Here is a 23,387-nt window from a genome sequence, read left to right on the forward strand (position 1 = left end):
TCTAAACCCATCTTCCCCTTGTCGGGAGGGTCGCGACAATCCTAATCAACAAATTATGATGGAATTAAAGAGGAATCTACAATTACAATGCGCATGTTTGCAGAATGCGATGGCCTTCCTGCCAAACCTCATAATGCAACCTAATTTGCCAAACCTCACACAGCATTGATAAGCATGTAATCTACAACAAAAGGAGAGAAATCCACCTTCCCCGTCCTTAACGCTGTAATTTCTCTTGATGGTGAATCAATGCCTTTTCCAGCTTGTAAGCAAGCCTTGGCCTAACATGGTCATTTCGTCTGTTCACCGCACTCGGTTGAACCGGACTCAACCCTCAAAGGGAATCAATCACCCATCTGAGAGACAGGGACATGAGGGTCGTGTTCCGCCATGCTCATTCCACTAAATAAAATCCATTTTCAAGGGGGAGAAATGGAGGAACAAAATGCAAATCAAGGAAAAATGGAACTGGAAAGAAACTGTTCAGCTAAATGTTGTTAAAGTGATCTGTAGTGAGGGGAGGATCGACAAGCTTAAACAACTGAGCAGACGCGAAAACTCCCACTGCCCTTACACTTGTGCTTGCCATGCCACCATATAAATCACCATATCTTACGACCACCACCATTTTGTACTTCTTTTCTAGAATCAGTTCAATCATGCGACCAATGGATGTCGTGGTAGTAACACAAGGAGGTGGACTTCTCATCATGGCTGATAGCGGAGAATTCAACTGCACAAAATGCACATCACATTTAGCACCTGATGAAAGTAGTGTTTGGACAACATGGCTAGGGTGGCAGATCTCTCAAATGGCAGAATTAGACGTCTTTTTCATCTGATCCTCCAAAACCTCCTTATGGGATTCTATGTATGAAAATCATATGCAGAAATCAGACATTTGTTTTCTATGAGTACTTCAAGTCAAACCATGCTTCATACCAGAAAAACTCATTCTTTTGTTAAGCCATGCCAATTATAAGACTAATTCCGTATTATCTAGTAAAGTCACACAAAAGGAGTTTTGCTAAAATGTCAGACACTACTTATGCAAACAGAAGACAAATCTGGAGTCTAAATGTTAACAGGGTGAAAATGCGTCTGAATATGACCAAAAGCAGAGTGATGTCCGCCCCCCCACCCAACGAGCTCTGCGGATAATTAAAAAACGATTTCTTCACGGTAAAGCCTTAAGAAAGTTGGAGCTGAAACAAAAGAGCTTACCTCATTACAATCTTCACAATGCAAGAGCCCTATGCAGCTACCCCAGTCATCTACAATAGGGACTACTGAATCCCTAAAAAACCGCATTGTCACTTTCTTCAGAAGCAAAGTACCTGGTAGTGGCCTAGCTGCTTCAAATGGCATCATGATACTGTCAATAGGTTCGTATAATGATAGCTACACAGAAAAAAAATGGTTTTATGGGACAACTTCAAATTATTGTTCAATTGTGGACAGTGATGCCAATAAGTCAAAATATAAGAAGCCGAGAGAAGAAAACATAAAAATAGACTGTGGCAATTAGCACAAATGTTCAACTAATCAGCTATTTGACTTTCGAATAGCTTATTCCACGTACCTCCCATATCAACAACAATTACGTCTACACCAATGAAGACAAAGAAGACCAGATGGTTAGAGTAGTTTAAAATTAAGTGTTCTTGTAATTAGAGCTAGACATGAGATTGCACGTTTCTGGCAGGTAACTTATCATTGACTGTCATCTATTAATCGAGTCTTTGTAGCATATCGCTTGTACCTTTAATTTGGAGTTCCACAATACATGGCCATCCGTAAAGTTGTTCGTGTAGAAAACTTTTAACAATTTTGTCTAGTCAAGTTTTTAAATTCTTCCCTGTCCAATTTCCTCAATTTTTTTTCTCGAGGTTCAAACTCCATAAAGGTACACTACTAATTTTTTCAGCATGAGACATTGCACCTCTTTCATTACCCCGCCTTCATTCACCCCTGTCATACCCTCAATGCCTTATGCATGCACAACCTCATGTAAGAGGTTTACATTTGCTTGTTTTCTTTTTCCTTTCTCCTACTAAAGTTTGAGAGATTATCTTAGCTTATCTTCTACACATGACCTCTATAGCCACCAACATCTTTGTCATTCCTTCTCTCCGCTTGGAGTGAATCAACATGTATAACCCACAAGGCAGCCTTAACTTTTGCTTTCTTATATAGTTCTTCCACAATTCCATATGTATGTCTTGCAATGTTTTTTAGCAAGTTCCAGACAAATTAATAATTTCGAGCAAGGCCTACTTTTAGCAACCCAAGTAGTACGGTGAATTACTTTTTCCTATCAATTTTCTCTTTTCTACAGTTTCATTTAAGGTACCGGTCTTTCTTACCTTCCTAACTTTATTAAACCCACATTATCTTCCTTTCCTTCATTCCTCATCTTGAAAGAAATTCACTAATCAATATTCACACACTGTCTTTGAATATAAGCTTCTTGAAATGCTTTCACCCCGCTGTTCTTCAGCAAATCGTTCATAAAGTGCTCATATGGAAAAGAAGTGCCAATTTTCATGCTAGTATAGGTGGTGAAATAGAATGTACTCAATACCCGAGGAAGTAAGTGAGGACTGAACAAGGAGTTTGCAGTTCCCAACAAAGCCTCTATGTGCATAGCGACCTGCAATTTAGAAGGCAGTCCACTTAGAAAAAGATTAAGCAAAGGAGAAGCTGGACTGGATAACAAACAAGTTTGAGAAAGCAAACGACAGACCGATTAAATAAGACCAAAAGATAAATGATGTCATCCTGAGCCAACTTTGAAAAGTGTCTCCAAGGACAGTTCAATTCAAATTTAAGGTGTTAATAGGTATGATTCCACAGTTTCTTTGCTGATTAGATTTTGGATTTTAAGCACCAACAAGAGACCAATTGACAGCATTCCAATCATGGAAGGTAGGATTCCAAAACTTATATTCTCTGCTGATTAGATTTTAGATACTAAACACCGAGAGGAGACCAAGTTACAGCATTCCAAACGTATGTATACCAGATCAAGCTAAATGAAGAAGAAAACTGGATTAAAAAAAAAAGGGCTGCGCTTTTCCACTCCTCATTTGGCTTAGACACTCATTTTCTTTGTGTTTTGACCATATTATCCCTTGTATGGCCCACCACTTCTCTTATAACTCTACAAAACTGATCCCTTTTTATTTTGTTTCTTCTTTTTTTTTCTTGCAGGTCTCACTTTCCTTCTTCTTTCTTTTCACACCTAAATCGTCTCTCTGTTTTCCTACCATTCTCTTCTTCCTACACCTCCATGTGATGCCAACCCCGTTGTCCTCCACGCTTTCCCTGCCAACCCTCACCGTACAATTTCAACCCCCTGAAGGCAATGGGGATTGGAGAGGCCACAGCAGTGCTTCCTCTGCATCTTGTGAGAACGCACAAAACCCCTATCCACACTAAAGGGAAATGGACGCTCCCCTCGCCGACTATGCCCATTCATGTAACTTCTCAGCTGCATTTGCCGAGAGGATTTTCAGGCCTTTCCTTGAAAACCCACATGTAAATGTTTTCTATGTCGTGCTAAACCAAAAAAGCATTGAGCGGCAAGTCTGATTTCTCAAAGCCAGACACACCATTACGGTCCTGAACTATTTTGGAGTTTGATTTTTCATTCAAAATAGGCCTAAAGTAGAAACTAAAGAAAAACCAGGCGATCCACGCACTATCAAGGCGCTTGTTACTCTTATGCCCCACTTTAGGATATTAACATTCATCTCTATTTGGTAAAGTTGGGGTCCTAAACAACATTTAAAATATCACAAGGGTCGTTCCAAAGCAGAGAAGGTGGCCTAGGCCTTGATGACAAAGGGAGATTGATATCAGGTGGTCCTCTAGCAGCTAGGGCACGCATCATGGAAAGATATAGGTGGGACTTTGGTTTCAAGTCTGAATTCAGACCAGCCCGTTTTATTATCTCTCCAAAAGCACAAAGAGCACCTAAGCATATAAGAAATGCAAGAAAAAGAAGCTCAGTGGACCCTCTTTGTGGTAGCTGATTCAAATACCTCCATCTAGTTTACTAGAGGCAGCAGCTAGATAGACAAGTCCTCAAACAAATGACAAGTTGACCCAATCATAACTTCAACTTCTATAACTTCTATGCAAATACTAAGTAAAACAGCATATGCGCGCAGATACACATCAAATCCAACACAACCTTCTAATTGATCTCGAATGAACTTTCAATTATTACCATTGATCATTCCATCAATAAATACTTACCATTTATCATTACTATAAACATCTTTCACATGCACGTACCTTTGATCGATCCACAATTCAGCAATGCATCAACTATTGCTGTGTATGCAGTCTGATCCAAAACAAGATCATAACGTGATTTCATTTCAAACACAATCTTCTGAACTGAAACTAAATCCATGGAGTGCCTAAAACCCTGTAAAGAAAAGCTTGAATGTCAGATAAATCAATAAATATTGAACAAGCAAGAAACATGCTGCAACAACCATTAGAATCTATATTATGTTTCAGCTTCATATGGCAAGAAAATGGATCAACTAACTGCATCCTAGTCTCACTGGTCCTACTCTCCAACATTTATGCTCAGGATCCTTCATTGGTGTCGGAATGAAACTTTAAAGATGTGTCAGGCCCGTAATAAGAACCAATAAAGATCATGATGAAAACACCATTTTTTTTCTACTGCAAGTAATCAGGTTATCAATTTTCATTGAAATTCTTATCACTGGAAAAGGTTTTCCACAAATACATGGAATTAGAACACCAACTTAAAAACAGTTGAAAAAACTACATTATTCTGTAGCAGCATGGTGTACAGAAAAAAACTCGGTCGGTTTGCTTGTTTTAATTAAGTCCTGGTGTAGACTAGACATGGTAACCCATAAAGCGAAGAGAGGTCTGAAATTAGAAATCCAATGATGAGCACTGGGATAGGCTACTGAGTTAAATTTTAAGAAGTGAGACCTCTCAATTACAACCAACATTATAAGTTCTAAGTAGAATACACTCACGGTTTTCTGAAAATGAAGACAATGATTAAGAGACCATTTTGACAATTTTATGTGATATGCTAATTGCGATTTTTCAAAGAAGAAAAATGGTTTCTTCCATTTCTTATTTTTTATCATACTTACATAACACTTAAATAGGGCCTACAATAACTAGAAAATAGCAAGAAATAAAAAACAGATTTCCTACTTCTTAATTCTAGCGATTTACTTCCTAATCCTAAGGATTCAGGAATAAAAATAAATGGAAACAAAATATTCCTATCTCGGGATTTTCTCCGAGATCTTCGAGATTTTCTTCTAATTCTTCAACACCCCCTCTCAAGTTGGTGCGTAAATGTCTATCATGCCCAACTTGCTGATGAGAGACTCAAAGTTAGGTCTGAACAATCCCTTTGTAAGAATGTCAGCTATTTGTTGTGTTGTTGGCACAAATGGCATACAAATTGCTCCTGCATCAATCTTCTCTTTGATAAAGTGTCGGTCAATCTCAACATGCTTGGTTCTATCATGTTGCACTGGATTATGTGCAATGTTAATTGCAGCCTTGTTGTCACAGTACAACTTCATGGGCATTTTCACTGATACTTTAAGTTCTTCTAGTACTCGTGTTAGCCACAACATCTCACAAACACCGTGGGCCATTGCTCGGTATTCCGCTTCTGCACTGCTTCGCGCCACAACATTCTGCTTCTTACTTCGCCAAGTAACCAAGTTCCCCATACGTATGTACAATATCCCGAAGTCGACCTTTCGTCGCAATTGACCCCGCCCCTCGCATCCGTGTATGCTTCAATCTCCCGTTGAGTAGATTTTTTGAATAGCAGACCTTTTCCGGGTGTGCTCTTTAGGTATCTTAGGATCCTGTACATAGCCTCAAGATGTTTTTCATATGGAGAGTGCATAAATTGGCTTACCATACTCACAGCAAAGGCAATATCTGGCCGAGTATGTGACAAATAGATCAGTTTCCCTACTAGCTTCTGGTATCTCGATGTATCAACAGGAACCTCATCTTTGTCATCTCCAAGTTTCTGATTGGGATCTATAGGAGTTTCTGCCGGTCTACAACCACTCATTCCGGTTTCCTTTAGAAGATCTAGGACATATTTCCTTTGTGAGACTACAATTCCCTTTTTCGATCGAGCTACCTCCATTCCAAGGAAATACCTTAGAGTTCCCAAATCCTTGATCTCAAACTCAGAAGCGAGACATTCTTTCAACCTGTTCATCTCAACAATATCATTCCCAGTGAGAATGATGTCGTCCACATACACTATCAAAGTTGCAACCTTCCCGTCACAAGAATGCTTTACAAACATGGTATGATCAGCTTGTCCTTGAACATACCCTTGTTTCTTCACAAAATGAGTGAACTTCTCAAACCAGGCCCTCGGTGACTGTTTCAGTCCATATAATGACTTCTTCAATCTACATACCTTTGATCCAGAACTTCTATCAAAGCCCGGGGGAAAATCCATGTATACTTCTTCCTCCAAATCTCCATTCAAAAAAGCATTCTTCACATCTAGTTGTTGCAGGGGCCAGTCAAGATTGGCTGCAAGTGACAGGAGCACTCTTACAGTGTTTAGTTTTGCAACTGGAGCAAAGGTTTCAAAGTAATCGATCCCATAGGTCTGGGTGTATCCTTTTGCGACCAACCGAGCTTTATACCTTTCGAGAGATCCATCGGACCTATGCTTGGTTGTAAATACCCACTTGCATCCAACTGTGGTCTTTCCCTCAGGTAGATCCACTATATCCCACGTTCCATTTTTTTCTAGAGCTTTCATCTCCTCAAGAATTGCTTCCTTCCACTCAGGAACTTGTAGAGCATCCTGCACAGTTTTCGGAATCTCCACACAAGACAATGTTGAGGTAAAGGCACGGAAATTGGGTGAGAGGTTTTTGTAAGACACATAATGAGACATAGGATGTTTGGTACAAGACCTAACTCCTTTTTGGATAGCAATAGGTATGTCAAGTTCATCAGGTCGGACAGATTGAGTTGGAACATTACCTGGTGACTCTATGGAGTTCTGGTCATGCCCCGGTTCGGACTCATGGCACCTTAAGGGAGCAGGGTTATCTTCACAAGTAGGATGCGATGACAATATATGTGGACCCGAATTTTCATTATTTAAAACACTTGGTTCAAAATCTGGTATAAGGGTTGCGGGAATATGATTTTTAGGAAGAGGTTTTTCAGGTTCTAGACAAAAAAAATCTATGATGGAGTTGTGCGAATCTGCACTTTCTTTCCCCCTCTGAAGATGAGCTCCAAAAAAAGGTGTTGATTCAAAAAAAGTGACATCCATGGTGATAAACATTTTTTTGGAAATCGGGTCAAAGCATTTATACCCTTTTTGATTAGGTGCATAACCAACAAACACACATCGTTTTGCTCTAGGATCAAGTTTCCCCCGATTTCTATCATGGATGTGGACAAATGAGGTACAACCGAATAGTTTTAAGGGTAAGGCTGAAGCAAGTCTAGAAGTTGGGTAGGTCTCCTGAAGAACTCTTAGGGGTGTTTGAAATCCTAACACTTTAGAAGGCATCCTATTGATGAGATATGTAGATGTAAGAAGAGCTTCACCCCAGAGATATGTGGGAACTTTAGTTGTGAAGAGTAAAGCTCTAGTTACTTCTAAAAGGTGTTTATTCTTCCTCTCTGCCACCCCATTTTGTTGAGGGGTGTCAGGGCAAGAACTTTGATGCACAATCCCCTTTTCCAAGAAAAACTGTCCCAAATTTTTATTGAAATATTCTTTCCCATTGTCACTTCTAAAAATTTGGATTTGTCCTTGGAATTGTGTTTGTACCATGGTGTAAAAATTTTTGAAAACAGTCTCTACTTCGGATTTCTCTTTTAACAAGTATACCCAACTCACCCTTGTATGATCGTCAATAAATGTGACAAACCATTTCTTTCCTGAGAATGTAGGAATTCTAGATGGGCCCCAAACATCACTACGAATTAAGGAGAATGGTTTCGATGGCTTGTAGATTTATGAGGGAAAATTGGTTCGATGATGTTTGGCTAATTCACAGAATTCACACTGAAATGAAGATGGACTTTTATTCAAAAATAACTTTGGGAAGAAGAACTTTAAATATTGAAAATTCAGATGACCTACATTATAATGCCATAACATAATGTCATCATCCTTACTAAGAGTAACAGATTCAAAACAACTACCCTGGACTTGTCTACTTGAGCTTGTTCCATCTTCAAAGAAATAGAGTCCTCCACTCTCTCTAGCATTGCCAATCGTCCTCCCCGAGGTCAAGTCCTGAAACTCACAATGAGATGAGAAAAAGTTAGCTTGATACTTTTGATCGAAGGTTATTTTACTAATGGACAGCAAGTTACAAGATAGCTTTGGGACATGAAGAACTTTATGAAGTGTGAGGGCTGGTGAGAGCTTGATACATTCTGTTCCAGCTATGGCTGAAAGAGAACCATCTGCAATTGTGATTTTTTTATTTCCTACACACGGACTATAGGTGGAAAAGAGTTTTGAACAACCTGTCATATGATCGGTTGCTCCTGAATCGAGAATCCATGGAGCAATTTGGTGTGGATTTTCTATGAGGAAAGCAGTGGAAAAATAATTACCTTTCTGGGCTAAAGAACAAGATGGATTTGAAGAAGGTTGTGGAGATTGAAGGATTTTGTATAGGTGCTCTAACTGTTCCTTTGTGAATGGAACCAAATCAGACTTGATTTGCTCTTCATTTGTTGCTTGGAACGCACGACCATCGTTACTGCTCCTTCTCTTCCAACCTTCTTTCTTCCAATTCTGTGGTTTCCCGTGAATTTTCCAGCAAGTCTCTTTGGTATGCCATGGTTTCTTGCAATGTTCACACCATGGTTTCTTCCTCCTGTCTTCCTCAGAATCAGGCCCCCGAGATACAAGAGCAGAATTTTCGGATATAGAGCTGACACTTGTTTCCGAATCATGTAGCATGATTCGCCTCCGAGATTCCTCCCTTCTAACTTCAGAGAAAACCTCGCGGATGGATGGTAGAGGTTTTCGACCAAGGATCCTGCCTCTCACCTCATCCAGGCTTCGATTAAGGCCTGCGAGAAACATGTATACTCTATCATTCTCTTCTCTCTTCATTTGTCTCTGACAATCATCTGGACTTTCCCATGTATCATCATAGCATTGATCTAATTCCTGCCACAAGGTCACCATTTCATTGTAGTAAATAGTGACCTCACGATCCCCTTGCTTCAATTGCCGTAGCTTTGTCTTGAGTTCAAAGATCTGGGAAGAATTTTCCAAATCAGAATATGTTTCTCTCACAACGTCCCACTCATCTTTAGCGGTCGGAAGGAATAGGTGAGGTTTTCCAATTGTTGGCTCCATAGAATTGATCAACCAGGCAATCACTAAGGAGTTCTCAGATCTCCAAATCTTCCAAGACGGATTGCTTTTTTCTGGTTCATTCACCTCACCTGTTAAGTGGCCGAGCTTCCCTCTGCCATCAATTGCTAGTTTCACCGATTGAGCCCACTCCAAATAATTTTGGCCATTCAATCGGTGAACTGTCAATAGCAGGTTGGAGTTCTGGGAGAATTGCTCTCCACCATTGCTCGATTGTGCAAAGAGATCAGCTGGGTTGTTCTCTAGCATGACACCTAAAGGAGTGGTGTTCCTACTAGCTCCGGTCATCGCCGTTTTCACCATAGTAAGAGCCGGATTTAAAACCAAGCTCTGATACCATGCGATTTTTCAAAGATGAAAAATGGTTTCTTCCATTTCTTATTTTTTATCATACTTACATAACACTTAAATAGGGCCTACAATAACTAGAAAATAGCAAGAAATAAAAAACAGATTTCCTACTTCTTAATTCTAGCGATTTACTTCCTAATCCTAAGGATTCAGGAATAAAAATAAATGGAAACAAAATATTCCTATCTCGGGATTTTCTCCGAGATCTTCGAGATTTTCTTCTAATTCTTCAACACTAATATACATTTTACACCTGTTTTTTGACAACTTAAGCTTTTGGGACAAATGGTCATCTAACATGGTATAAGAACTGTACCCTTGCTGGAGGACTCACTGCAAGCATGGTGTGTTCTTCAGTGTTTTTTAAACCGTACTGGTGAGGGAACAGGTTGAGCAACTTGTATATGGTTCAACCAGTTGAAACTCCACTTTGACCGCTTAGTTTATTTATGGTAGATAACATGTATTGAGTTCGTGAAAAAGTAGTCTAATGCATGCATCCCAAGCCTTCAATTGGCATCCCCTTTATGGTTCCAATATTCCTTTAGGTGCTTTCCATTGCATGTTTTACTATAATAAAACTGGCTCAAACATTGACAGCCAAGAGCAATAAGCTTTTTGTTTTTCCTTTATGGTACCATCATTTTTTTCAAAATGCAGAAGCATAATACCAAAACCAACGATTATATGTCATAAAAAAAGTTCAGATCATTCAAGCCTTTGACTTCGATTATAGAAATTATAACATACCCAAAGTTTGCAACAATCCAGCCAAATGGGTTTTTCCATCTAGATTGTTGGTCGATTTGTTTTTTCACTTATATCAGGTTTACTGAGCAATTACACTACAGACTATATCTTGAGGATGCTCTGCTCCTTTCACAGTATCAAGTCCCTTTAAGCCAAGTGAATTACTTTACTAGAAGCTCTTAGATTGTAGATTAGAAATTCCTATTGTGACAGTGAGAACTGTTCTGTGGTGGGTTGGCTTCAACTACAAAAGAAAAGAGTGTCAAAATGAAAGTATGACGACAGAACTCAACATGTCACTAAAAAAAGAGAAATTAATCAGATCAGCAGCTGTTTAGCTCCTGGGAATATAAGGATCTTTCCAAACTAAAAAATTCTTTCAGCTATGTTATTGATTTTGCTTACTAAAATTTATGTCGATTTTGGAAATAGGCAAATAGGAGAAGCGATAAAGCTCTTACAAAAGAAGAAAATTTTCAAACTGAGACGTGGACTGGGTTAGTCTGTAGAGGCAATCCTTCTCTGCACATATGACACCAACACGCCGACACGTCATTTCTCAAAAAATAGAGAATTTTGACAAATTAGGACACGTTGTATGTTAATGTATATATTTATATATACATAATAAATTATCATTTTTATGATTACTTCAATCAAATTAATTTGATTCGAATCCACAAATAAATAAATTATAAAAAGAAAGCCTAGAATGAATTTATACTAAAACCATTAATCCACCATTTGTTAATATCATTCATTGTTTCAAATTTACACTAAAAACATTAATCCACCATTTGTTAATATCATTCATTTTTTGGGGCTGGCTGGGTATATTAATTTTGGGATGGCTGGGTATACGACTTAAGTACATATATTTATTGATAGATTTCATTTTGACCCCTAATTTATTGAAAATGTTTAAAATTGACCCCGTGCATGTCGGGATGCTGGACTTCCATGTCGCTGGCTTGTCCGAAGCGTTGACCACATGTCAAATGTCTAAAACCTGTTGACCAAGAGTTGGATGCGTGTCGATGTCCGACACGCGTCTGACATTGACACGGAGGCCCCCCGGAAAGTGTCCGTGCTTCCTAGGTCCCAAGCCCAACTACCTCAAAATATATAAAGATTTGATTTGCTGCAGCAACTTTGCTGGGAGCTCTTCCCTCCCTTCTCTTTATTTTAAGTCGCAATAATAGCTTCAAAAGCTGCTTGTGTTTTCTTGTGGTACCTGCCATCGTAGTCAGTCACTCCTCTGTATGTGTTCTCTCCACATTCTCCTTCCCTTTTGCTAATGGAAATCAGTCTTGCTTTCCAGTTCTCCTTCTCTGACTAAATTACGGTTTCTTACGCAAAAATAAAGATAAACAAAACTAACCTTGAGCAAAGTGGTGTAAGTTACTGCATAAGGGAGAACCACCTGGTAGCCATTCGACTCTCCTTTTTCCTGGAAATAAGTAAACTTGAGAAATGGGAGGGAAAAAATAAGTTATTCAAGCTAAAGTATAGTAACCAATTATCTAACATTGTCAAAATATCAAGATTCAGATTTCAATCTATCACTAAAGTAAATGTTCTAGACCTTCATTTCCTCGAAAAAACACATAGCTGCATCAAGATTTCCTGCTTTTATGCATGCGAAGATTAGAGTATTATAGGTTAGTCTATCAGGATCCAATCCTTGGTGTGACATCTCCTCGTGGACATTTAAAGCTTCTTGGGGCAAACCTGAGTTTAGGTATCCCTGGCATATTCAGAAAGCAGAGTCTTCAATCAACATTCTCTTCCGGTATTAGTTACAATTTGCTATAAGAACAAGAAAACATGCATACTCAAGGAAAAATGTAGAAGCTTCAAATCACAATCATCTAAAAAGATGGGGCAGGCGTACCTTCATCAATAAGTTGCACATTAGAATTGAAGGTCTGCCACCCTTGTGTAAGACATAGCCATATCGAGCAAGAAGACCATTAGCACGGCGTAGATCTCCTGCACTAAAACAGTGCAAGCGCAACATTGGAAAGGACACTGAAGCTCGTAATGATAAATAAATGAAATAATCTGCCTCCGTTAATGAGGAAAACGGTGCTTTATCTAGCATATTTATGAGTGATTCAAGCAGACATATTCACACAATCTACATGGTTGTCACTCAAAACCACAAAAGCAAGTTTCATGAAGCTGGCACAATCTTGTGGCTCAAAACAGCAAGGGAGATATTTATGAAAATAACCTTAATGAAGTTGATTGAAGCAATTATTGGTAAGCTTATGCAATTGCACTTTTAGTCAACAAGGAAAAGACAGGTACTTCAATGATGAGTTTGTCACAACAGCCTCAATTAACTAACTGAAATTTGAAACAATTAACAACAAGCTCATACAATTCGCATTATCACTGAACAAGCCGAAAAATTAGGCAGTCAAGGTCCTGTTTGGATAAGAAAACTGGTTCAATTTTCAAAAAAAATGAAACAGCACTAAAACGACAAAAAGAAGAAGTCGTTATCAAAGCTGTTATTGTGAATGAAACACAGTTTCCTATTAAATAAAAAATGCTTCTTTACTTTGGAAACAAGACAACCAAACGGGCTTTCAAAATCTAGTTTTCACCAACAAAACGCGGAATTCAAAAAAATAGAATAATCAAAAGGTTTTCCCAAATCCCATGGGCCCCAGATATTGCAAAGAGAGGGTCTGTTTGCAGGTGGCGATTTTCGGTTCTGTTTTCGCATGCATCAGTAAAGAAGTGGACATCCGTGTATATAACAATAAGAGGTTGATGAAGTCTAGAAGAGCTTGTTGAAGTATTGTCCCACATCGCTTAACAACGGATCTTATATGCTCTTTATATTCATGTGGTCTACCTACACCTATTAGCTTAAGCTTTTGGGATGGACTTTCTAACATGCTTTCAAAGCTAGTGCTATCCCTTTCACAAATGTGCGTGGTCAAAATTCCATGTGAATGTGCATATTCAAAATTCCACGTGCCACTATTGCTTGACAACAGGATCTCCCTCCACCTATTAGCTTAAGCTTTTGGGATGATCTTTCTAACAGAGCTTATGGACACAATAAAAGACGTCTTCGTGGTGCAGTTTCATTAATTATTACATTATAAACTAACTAAAATAAAAAAGATTAATAACAATCAATAAGAGGATTGTAACAGAAAATTAAGATAATCGTATATTTCTTAAAATGCATCACAAGCATTCGTCTTCAACCAAAAAAAAATGATAAGCATTTGTCTTCTCACTAAATCCATTCGTCTTCTCACTAAATCCATTCGTCAGATTGCCCTAGAAATGATGAGAACTGTTAGTCCATTCTCCTCAATAACAAGTTAAGTGATATGGAAGAGCATCAACCATGTTTGCATGATGTACTTGAGGATTTCTGCAGACTGTCAATTGATCAAGCTCATTTTTATCCTATCCTTTTATTTAAGAGTAACAACTATACAATCCATGATGGAATATCTCCTACACTAAGAGGTCTCTAAGGATTGTCCGTGTTTTAAAATACTATGGGTAGCGCTGAAAAGAACAGTGAAGACATTAGTGGATTTCATGATTCCAAGCTCATATTAGAGAATTATCATACATGCCCTCTTTCTTCTCCTACTAGATGGCTGTACAAAAAGGGCAAAATATTTGTAGCGAGATGATCTTTTGTCAAATTTAAAGAGAAGTTTATGATGATCTAATTTCAGTTTTCCTGATATTAGATGAGTTACATATTCTTTAGAAAAATCATGATTTGTTTTTGTGCTAACTAAGTGCTTCTCTATCTACTTTACAGTTTTTCCTAACAGGTCTGAGGTGATCTCCCACTTCTGCATGTCAAGCCACCCCAGGAATTTTCGTAAAAATCTCTCTCTAATCTTCCTATACACTGATCAAGAACTTCTCCCTGCATATATCTACACATATGTAAGATTATTGCCAATAGACTAACACATTACTTCATTTGTATTTAGGTGAGCTTATGCAGGTTGATGTTTTCCGGGAAAATAGAAATAAGAGATTTTAATTCAACGAATGAGGTTTTCCATGTCACGTATTTTATCTTCTGTGACAGGAGTTGTGGACTATATCAGATTTCTTAAGATAAGTTCGAAATTCTAATGCCAAATTACAAAGTTACAGTATTATGACGGCTTCCATTGGTCCCAAAAGGAATAGCTTTCACTGAACCATTTCTATTCAGATTTTTAATCACACATTTCCCTTTGTAGCACATAGAAAAGGCAGAAATGAACTTGCTCATGCACTCTGCGGTGAGCAGCTGATGATCAAGGCTTCTTTAAGGTTTCACCGTTCCTGTAGACATAGGCCGATATCCTTAATAAGGAGGCTGAATGGCACTAAGTTTTCTGCTTTCAGCTAAGATAGACTTAATAGGTGTTTCATTATAAGGTTTGATTTTAGATTCATTTATCACCTATATGAACATGCAACTGAAATATTCACGCACATATTCTTGTTTTATAGATAAACTGAAAATTGTCAGGACAGGTCATTATGCTCGTGTATACGAGTTCAAGATCATAAACTTTTTGGAGCGCCCCACACATAGAACAGGCTTTCTACTAGTGCTATACGAAAGTTAAACCTTTAATTTAATGTTGATTTAGCATTACAGACACCAGTAGCTAGCAACGTGACAGTTAGAATAAAGAGAAATAAAGTTACTTCAAATGAAAAGCTGAAAGATATCTTTTGTAAGCATTTGCTATGCTACCTGCTTCGATAAGAGCATTTAGTAGACCAAAGATTAGCACTGCTGACAACTTGGGATTTCCCATAGCAGTACCATTCTCCACAGATTCAAGTACTTGGAATGCTTCATCAATTCTTCGAGCATCACCTAAGCCCTTTTGAGGTAAAGAAGATACAATCATGACTACCTAATATAAATACAATGCCAAACTCATGCGAAGAGAAACTCTTCCAGCCAAAGCTGCAGACTTGGCAAACATGTAGCCAACTTGATGAGGGCATTAAGATAAGCTTCTATAGATGACAGACTGTATAGAAGTGTCCGTGTCTCATGAAGCTGTAGTGCATAGGCAATATAGAACTTTAGTTACTACTACAAAGTTCTCACAACATGGATGAAGATATCTCTGTCTACCAGAAGAAGGTTTTTATATTATGCCACCAGTAACGTTTATTTCTAATATGACTCAACTGATATTTTCTAGACCCAAGAAAGAGTAAGTGTACATATCTGCATAAGATGATCTTGTAGATTCCCATCTAATAGGGAATCAAGCATCAGGCAGCATTAATGAAAAATTATGGGTGGGAACTAGTATGATCATAGGTGGACTGAGGGGGTGGCAGAAGGTGGCAGTCCCCCCAATAGCCTGACCATCCTTTGAGCCTAAACCAGAACAGCAGATTCTGGGATTTTTTGCCCTATCAAGTCATGAGTTTCCTCGACCAAGGAAATAACATATACTTGACTAATGAAGTGTTCTGTTATTTGTCTTTCATCCTTGACATCTTGGCAGGGGGAAGGGAATTATTAGTGTGACAAAGAAAACTAAATTTGTTGCTTATTCTAACATTAAGCGAAGAACAATTCCAGCCAAAAATTAATAAGAAACCTTTTTAGATCGTACCAATATTCCTGTTCGCTCTTTCCAGTAATCTTTCCTATTCAGATCCAACCACTAGAATTTCTCTGAGTGAGAAGAATTCTGCTTCAACCCATTAAATTGCGATGACAAACATATTACAACTAAGGTGGCACATGACCAAGGTCACGATCCATGCACAGACCAAGGACAATCCATGCACGAACGGACTTAACCTTTCATACCAGGCTCTATTTGTGAGCTTCTACTCTAGGTTGTTAACTAACTTTCTGGTTTAAGTGCATCCAAGCTATTGAAATTGGGGTTACTTCATTGGTTTTTCCAAGTATTTTGGTTAGTTTAAGCTTTGTACTAGATCATTATTAGCAATTCAAGTAATTCTTTTGATAATAACCTTTTGAAGGGCTCCATCAATAATGATAGCTTGAAACATAAGGAGGAAAGCCAGCTACCCTTTTACTTGACTTTCATTGAAGTATCCAAAATCATCTTTGCCTACTAATCTTAGATATTTTATAGCTTTTGGGTTCAAAATGGAAGGCAGCCCCCATGGTGCTCCTTAATATACTGTCTTTATATTTGAAAAAATTATTTAAAACATGGCCATGGGCAAGTGGAAAAAGATTTTTGCTGCTCCAGCAATAATCACTCCATTGCTTCAATTTGCAAATTAAAGGAGACTATTTGCACCCATAAAAACCCAGTTTTTAATCTGAAAATCACAGACATCACTATTCAACTTTTGTTTTGTCAAGACAGTCAATATTTAAACTCATAGGAGTGCATTCCACCATGTCACCGATGAAAATATATACATGTTCACAATGACATGCCATACCTTCAGAAGTGTGCCATATGTCACACTATCTACACCACAACTCTCAGGCTTTAACATTTCCTCAAAGATCTTAAGCGCCGCATCGACATCCCCACAGTGAACACATGCTTCCATCACCGCATTCATCACTATAGTGTTGAGCTTCCCATATCTTCTCTCGGCAATTTCAATTTCCTCAAAAATCTGAACCAAAAGGAGGTCGAAAACTAAGGCATGTGCAAAATCATTCATGGTAGAATACAGAAGAACAACTAACAGAACATTTTAAATATTCTTGTCACATAAGACATTATACCCCGAACCTGGCAAATTAACACTCAGTATGCTTCAATGTTGAGCCATGTGAGACCTTTGCCAACCAAACTTAAAAGCTCAAACCACAAACGGCGACACAGCTTATCATTCAAACACCACAAACACTCTCCCTCGCCCGCAAGCCGGCAACTTTGCCAGAGCCCAACGCGCAGAAATTCACTCTAAATTGGGAAAGCGAACCAAGAGATTGGAAAAATCGCTTGTCATGGCACAGGCACAGCTTCCACATCCACATCAGTATCTAAAGTTTGACTATTCGACCTCCATTCCCCTTCAATTTCTCAGCGACCAAACTACGTAAGCCCAATCCGGACTCCCCAACCAAAAGACAAAAGCGATGCTCGTGAGCCCAAGCCCCAGCTTTTCCAAGCCAAATAGGCCGAACGAAGCACGGAAATCGAGGCCGAAACAAAGCACGGCAACCCCGCGAGCCGAATCGCGACCGAGAGACCGTACGAAGGAAGCGGCCGCGACCTGACGGAGCTGCCGTCGGCGGGTGAGCTGGACGATGCGGGAGGTGAGAGGCTTGAGATTGGGCCTCCCGGTCCTTCGCCGTCGGAGGAACGACTGCCGTCGGAGCGGAGTAGAGGAAGAAGAGAAGGCGCGTTCATGGAGAGAGAGCGGCGATGGTCTCGGTGATACTGAGGTCGGCGGCGGAGGCGGAAACGTCTGGAACCGAAGCATCGCCGGCGATGGTGGTGGTGGTGGCGGCGGCGACGGCGGCGAAGGAAGCTATCCATACGCCATGCTCAGATAGAGAGAGAGACAGAGAAGGAATGGATAATGTGTTCAGTGCTCGGCAGTGAAATTGTTGGCGGGCAAAAGCTTTTCATCTTTTTTCCACCGATGAAAGAAAAATAAAATAAACATAACTTTAACGAGGCGATGACAAAATCGGCACTTTGAATTTTGAATTTTGGCCCAATTTATGATATGATTCCTAAATTTTTAATTTATTCGATACAGTTTCTAAAATTTAGCCCAAGGTATAACGTGGTTCTTGAATTTTTAATTTGTTTAATGATTTCTTTGAGCTTTTAATATATATTTAATTTAGTCCATAAACTATATGAAAATGTCTAATGATTTTCTTCCATTAATGTAAAATTGAATATTTTCATATAGTTTAGGAACTAAATTGAACATAAACCAACAAGTACAATGTCCACATTGCCCATTGGGCTAAAGTCTAAGAACCGCATTGAACAAATTAAAAGTTAAGGCCAAATTGCATATTGGGCCAAAGTTTAAGGATTATTTGTGTTATTTTCCCCATTCTAATGTGCTTGTGTTTAGGGGTGTCAAAAATACTGGAACCGACCCAAACCAAACCGAAATTTTCAGGTCAGGATTTTTTCGGTTCAGATAATAGATTTAAAAACAAGTATATAAACAGTTTCGATTCGAGTGGGGTATTCGAAAACACTTGAAAACCATCCATCTGTCTTCCTCCTAGAAAATGCCCTCCAAGAAAGTCCCCTTCACAGTTATGTTTTACACCCCGACCCCAACCATGTTTTTGGTTCGGGTACATATACGGTTCGGGATGCAATTTGGGTCGCAAACACACATGTACCAAATATGTTCGGGTATCATGGAAACCCGAACCGTTAACACCCCTAGCTGTTTATATTGTTGAAGTGGCTAGCCAATTATAATAGGGAATAGTGTCGCAAAAAATACTGAATTCATACGTCGTGACACATCTACCATACTAATTTTTGTATGAAAAAAATCTCAAATCAGTGCACTTGTCACAACGAGTCAACGATGTCTTTAAAGAGCCAGTTTATACCGAATTTCCACGTCGGATGAGTAAAATCATGCATCTTTCACGGGCGCGACCAATTTAGGGTTTTTTGTAATACGGAAATTTGTATAAGGTAAATGTGTCCCGAATGTATCAATTTGAGATTTTTTTTGTGATAATGTGCCAAATCCACCAATTTTACATTAACGTTTTAATATTTTGGCTTTTGATTTATTTTCTGTTCCACGTGTTTTCTCTTACGAAGTTCCTTTTCTAGCTTAAACTTCGCTTGAAGGCCAAAATGACCAGAAAACGAGGGTCACAAAAAGGAAAGAAAGAAATGACTCAAATGAGTGGTGTGCGTGAGGCTGGGCCGGGCCCACACGAATTGGGTTATTTGTTCCGACTCTGGCCTGGCCCAATAGAATTTTAGCTTTCACGGACAGCAGTAATGATGCCCGTGAACCGCATGACACTTGGCAGCCACTAGAAAGATCGTCAAGGATGCTATGGGACCCGCCGTCCTCGATAATTGTGGCGGGCCCGATCCCCGATCGCGATTGGCCCGGTCCGGCGGGTCTGCGACGACCCCGACAAACCGGTGTGACGGCCACAGATCAAGGACGAGGTCGGAGCGTTTTGTCGTTAAGCGCGATGGAGTTGGAGGATATGATCAGTTAGAGAAGTCCTTCGATCGAGAAAAGGTGAGGTTCGAGGCTCGAGGTTGACTTGAAATTAGAGAATATGCTCAAGTACGGATTTTTCTGCACTTAAATGACCCATTATCTTTAACGATTACGATTAAATCGATTTGGAGCGACCCTATGAACGAATCACGAGAGAGCAAAAGATCAAGGATAGAGTTGGAGCATTTCGTTGTCAATGACGATGGAGTAAAAGATTCGAGTTAGAAGTTTTTCAATCTCGAGCTCAAACTCATAATTTTTGTTGGACTCCCATTAGTATAAATTAAATTTCAATGTGAATCTTGAGCCTTCCTCGTGCTTTCTTTTCATAATATATACTTACTTTCATGGACGCTTTACGAGTATGTGCAGTTAGCTTATGTTCCTCATGCAACATTATAAGCTAAACATAATCTTAATTAAATGGAGAAATTTAAAAAAAAAAACTCACATTATTTTCTTCCTTTGCTACCATACAAATTCTTTGCTAAAAATGAATAATTAGACGGACATTTTGATATATTTTTCAATAGTCGAGAATAAACACATATGTACAATTCAAAAAATAAAAGAAAACGAGAAAAACATTCTAAATTTCTCGTGTAGTGGATGGATGAAGTTAATTGCACTATAAAGACAATTAAATTTCTCTTTAGCCTTATGAAAAGTGTGACACATTGTCCTGTACGTTAATCAATGACACGTAACCTAAACTTTTCTTTTTCATTTTTCTTCCTTGATTGCAATCTCACTCCTCTCTTCTACGTACATGCGTGTACGGTGCTCACGGAAATCAAACCCCGGACCTTGTATTCTCCGACCCTACATCCCAATCCCTTTACCAATAAAGCCGCATGCTTGTTGGCCATTTTTCTTCTATTTACTATAGAGTATCAATTTTTGGGTACATCTTACTTCCCATCTTGCTTCCCGTAGAAAAATTAACTTCTCCCATTAATAGTACATTGAAAATTAAAGGTGCCGTCAATTTTTAGTTTTTCACAATTTTGCGAATATAGTCATAAGTGCTTCGTCAAACTTGCTAATGAAGAATAAGAGAATATATTGCCTAGATCCGAGCTCATCGACATAACCAACTGACGACATATCGCTCAATCACCGGCCTAACACCCGTCAACCTAACCAATTGCAGATCACAGGCGTGAGATTTCCTTGCAGGTCGACTTCAATGAATTCCAATACTAGACTTCCCAAGTTTGAGGAATTTTGAAAGTCTATCAATCAGTATTTTTACGCACAAAATCGATACATCATGAGGATCGACCTCTAAAACTGAATCAATTCTACCAAATCAACCTCCAAATTTTTATTTTTTTTTCAGTAAGGCCTTTGGCCTATCACATTACCGTGAGGATCGTAGTTACAAGTTATGAACGTGTCCCCGTTCACGCAAATGACTCTAGCACACCCAACTCGGAGACTCTGCCTCCACACCACTTGCGTGTAATGCGTGCAATCTCGGTTCGGCGCACATGTGTTGGTGCCGTAGTCGTAGTAGGGTCCCTCGGCAGCCCACGCGGCATCGGCATCCCACGGCCTCCACGCATGGCCACCTCCCCAGAAGAGGTTCTCTCCACAGTTGATGCTCGAGTGGACAAGGGCACAGTCTCCTCGCCGCTGGTGGGCCCACCAGGAGGCATAGCTCGCGAGGGCCTCGCTCCACTGGAGGGACGGGAGGCCGAGCTTCGACCTCACGGCGTTGTGCGGCTCCAGGTATTGCTGGATTACGATGCTAGAAGTGGCCAGGAGACGTCTAGACGGCACCGAGAGTGTGAGGGATGGGAAGGAAGAGAGGAGGAGGAAGGCTCCTAATAGGCCACATGAAAACAATGCCATGCTAGAAGGAGAAAGAGAGAAGGGTTCGATCAAGATTGATGTTAAACACTAATTAAAGCTAATGATATTTATATGGGTACGGTGGGGAATCATTTCACATGCTAGGGTTTGAATGCGAAGGATGTATCAGAGGCGGAAACCACGTTAAGTAATGGGAAGAGTGTGGGATTGTGGTTGACTTGCAACTTGGGAAACGGGGTTATCAATGATTGTCACCTTATGATTAACGAACTTACCGGTCATTATCTTATCATATATCCCAAGGATTTTCGCATATAATAAGGTTCCGGATCGGTTTGGACGCCGCCACCGCGATCGACAGTTGCGATACTCGAGCAGCAAAACTGGGAAGTACTGTTCCTTTTGGCAGTCTTGACACATGGGGTTATAAGTCAAACGGAAATCAAAGATGGCGGGCACGTTGATAAGATCAGTTCATGATAGAATACAAGTAACTTGTGTTGCACATGAGTCCATGTGGGTGTGGCCAGAAATCCACTATGGACATGTCTTACGCGACAATGGCGACTATGGGTCACGTGCGCTTGATGCGGCAAGTGGGAAAGATCTGTCTTTTTTTTTTAATCTCCTCTCTTTCCTGAACTGAAGAAGTCTTCTGCCGCTCTACCGAAGAAGAGAAGACGCTAACCGTTGAGCTTTGCCCGCTGAAAGTACAGAAGGCGGCACCCGCCGCGATGACTGAGAAAGCGATAGGGAGAAGGAGAAGGATTTGTTCAATCTCTCTTTCGTGTTGTAAAAGCGTTTTCACGCTGACATTGCATAGGACACACTACGACCCTCCTCATGCTCTTCTAGGGGCTGGTTTATGGACTGCATTGCCCACTCGGCTTATCTGCGGATTTTCCGGCGTACCCTATGAACATATAAGAGAGATGACGGGCTAGTCAAAGAGAATCCGAAGCTCTGTTTCGGCAATTGGCTTGTTAAAGGAGAACAACCATGTAAGATATGAATCATATCGAAAGGTGAAATATAGTTTTCTTTGGAGGTGAGAATCACGGTCATGAAGACTCGAGGGCCATTTGAGGCACAAGAGGTAACCAGATAAGGTCTCAAAATAAAAATTGGTAACAAGAAACTAGCCCTCGCAAATATCTCGCGCAGAGGCGCAAAATCGAACTTTACACTAAGTTCAGCCAAACCTCATGTGCGCGATCCTGACAAATTTTTCTTGTTGTAATCAGGATAGATAAAAATAAACCCATTAATAAAATTAATGTGAGAGAGCTTTCGAAGCAATGTAGGATAAGTGAATGCAAGGAAAATAAGCTATTGAAATACTTTACACAACGTTTCCCCACATATTTCAAAAAATTGATTAATGAAAAGAAGAGATAAAAGCTGGTTTCACACTAAAGGCTAATGCATCGAATCTAATATATTTTGGATTATGAACCAGGCCCAGAAAAATGAAAAACAACATATAGGACCATCGCAAAGCTTATAGCTTCTATAAACAAAGGATGATTTATTGTAAACTAGGGTTCTCACAAACCACGTTACACCCCTTCCCCCAAACAATTTATGTCGCTCAACATGGGTTTGCGTTGATAGGCGATGCGTACCCCTGATTATTGAGAGTGGCCCCACTCCACACTTATAGGTGATGCCATCAAGTATACACTGCAAATAAAAACACCACCCATAAGGGATGTGTCCATTCATTAGGAGCTTAACTCATCATCGTATGATATGCATTTCAACACCGATCACACACCACGGGAGGGACTTAAAATAAATTGGTTCGACAGTATCAAGAGGTGACTTGTTTTTTTTTTAT

The 23,387-nt window shown here is 39.6% G+C and overlaps 3 protein-coding genes across 3 annotated transcripts; all 3 read right to left on the bottom strand.

Annotated features, from left to right (window-relative positions):
• Window positions 1-376: 376 nt before the first annotated feature.
• Window positions 377-18,104, bottom strand: LOC115671644 (pentatricopeptide repeat-containing protein At5g10690-like). Its single transcript, XM_056318664.1, has 11 exons — window positions 17,768-18,104; window positions 16,979-17,161; window positions 15,279-15,411; window positions 12,423-12,520; window positions 12,114-12,275; window positions 11,910-11,978; window positions 4,303-4,438; window positions 3,788-3,978; window positions 2,585-2,740; window positions 1,225-1,401; window positions 377-733 (listed from the first exon to the last, which is right to left on the bottom strand). Exons 1-11 carry the CDS (start codon window positions 17,975-17,977, stop codon window positions 488-490), a joined length of 1,761 nt encoding a protein of 586 aa, XP_056174639.1. The 5' UTR covers window positions 17,978-18,104; the 3' UTR covers window positions 377-487.
• Window positions 8,179-9,168, bottom strand: LOC130140180 (uncharacterized). The gene is made up of 2 exons (XM_056318860.1): window positions 8,653-9,168; window positions 8,179-8,326 (listed from the first exon to the last, which is right to left on the bottom strand). Exons 1-2 carry the CDS (start codon window positions 9,158-9,160, stop codon window positions 8,292-8,294), a joined length of 543 nt encoding a protein of 180 aa, XP_056174835.1. The 5' UTR covers window positions 9,161-9,168; the 3' UTR covers window positions 8,179-8,291.
• A 2,819-nt stretch (window positions 18,105-20,923) lies between the features above and the next one.
• Window positions 20,924-21,612, bottom strand: LOC115671379 (pathogenesis-related protein 1-like). Its single transcript, XM_030592922.2, has one exon. The coding sequence runs from the start codon at window positions 21,584-21,586 to the stop codon at window positions 21,068-21,070; it is 519 nt and encodes a 172-aa protein (XP_030448782.1). The 5' UTR covers window positions 21,587-21,612; the 3' UTR covers window positions 20,924-21,067.
• Window positions 21,613-23,387: the final 1,775 nt, after the last annotated feature.

Source organism: Syzygium oleosum, unplaced genomic scaffold (genome assembly GCF_021117445.2).
Source record: "Syzygium oleosum isolate NSW1041296 unplaced genomic scaffold, Sole_v2.1 Sole_v2.16, whole genome shotgun sequence".
Lineage (NCBI taxonomy): Eukaryota > Viridiplantae > Streptophyta > Magnoliopsida > Myrtales > Myrtaceae > Syzygium > Syzygium oleosum.

Excerpts from the sequence above, each read along its gene's own strand:
- LOC130140180 (XM_056318860.1), bottom strand. The coding sequence starts at position 9,160 with ATGAAGAGAGAAGAGAATGATAGAGTATACATGTTTCTCGCAGGCCTT. Across the intron at positions 8,327-8,652 it reads TTGTTCTTTAGCCCAGAAAG|GACTTGACCTCGGGGAGGAC; the intron begins GTAATTATTTTT and ends TGTGAGTTTCAG.
- LOC115671644 (XM_056318664.1), bottom strand. The coding sequence starts at position 17,977 with ATGCTTCGGTTCCAGACGTTTCCGCCTCCGCCGCCGACCTCAGTATCA. Across the intron at positions 12,521-15,278 it reads AAATGCTCTTATCGAAGCAG|GAGATCTACGCCGTGCTAAT; the intron begins GTAGCATAGCAA and ends GTTTTAGTGCAG. Across the intron at positions 4,439-11,909 it reads CTTACACCACTTTGCTCAAG|GGTTTTAGGCACTCCATGGA; the intron begins GTTAGTTTTGTT and ends TTTTCTTTACAG.
- LOC115671379 (XM_030592922.2), bottom strand. The coding sequence starts at position 21,586 with ATGGCATTGTTTTCATGTGGCCTATTAGGAGCCTTCCTCCTCCTCTCT.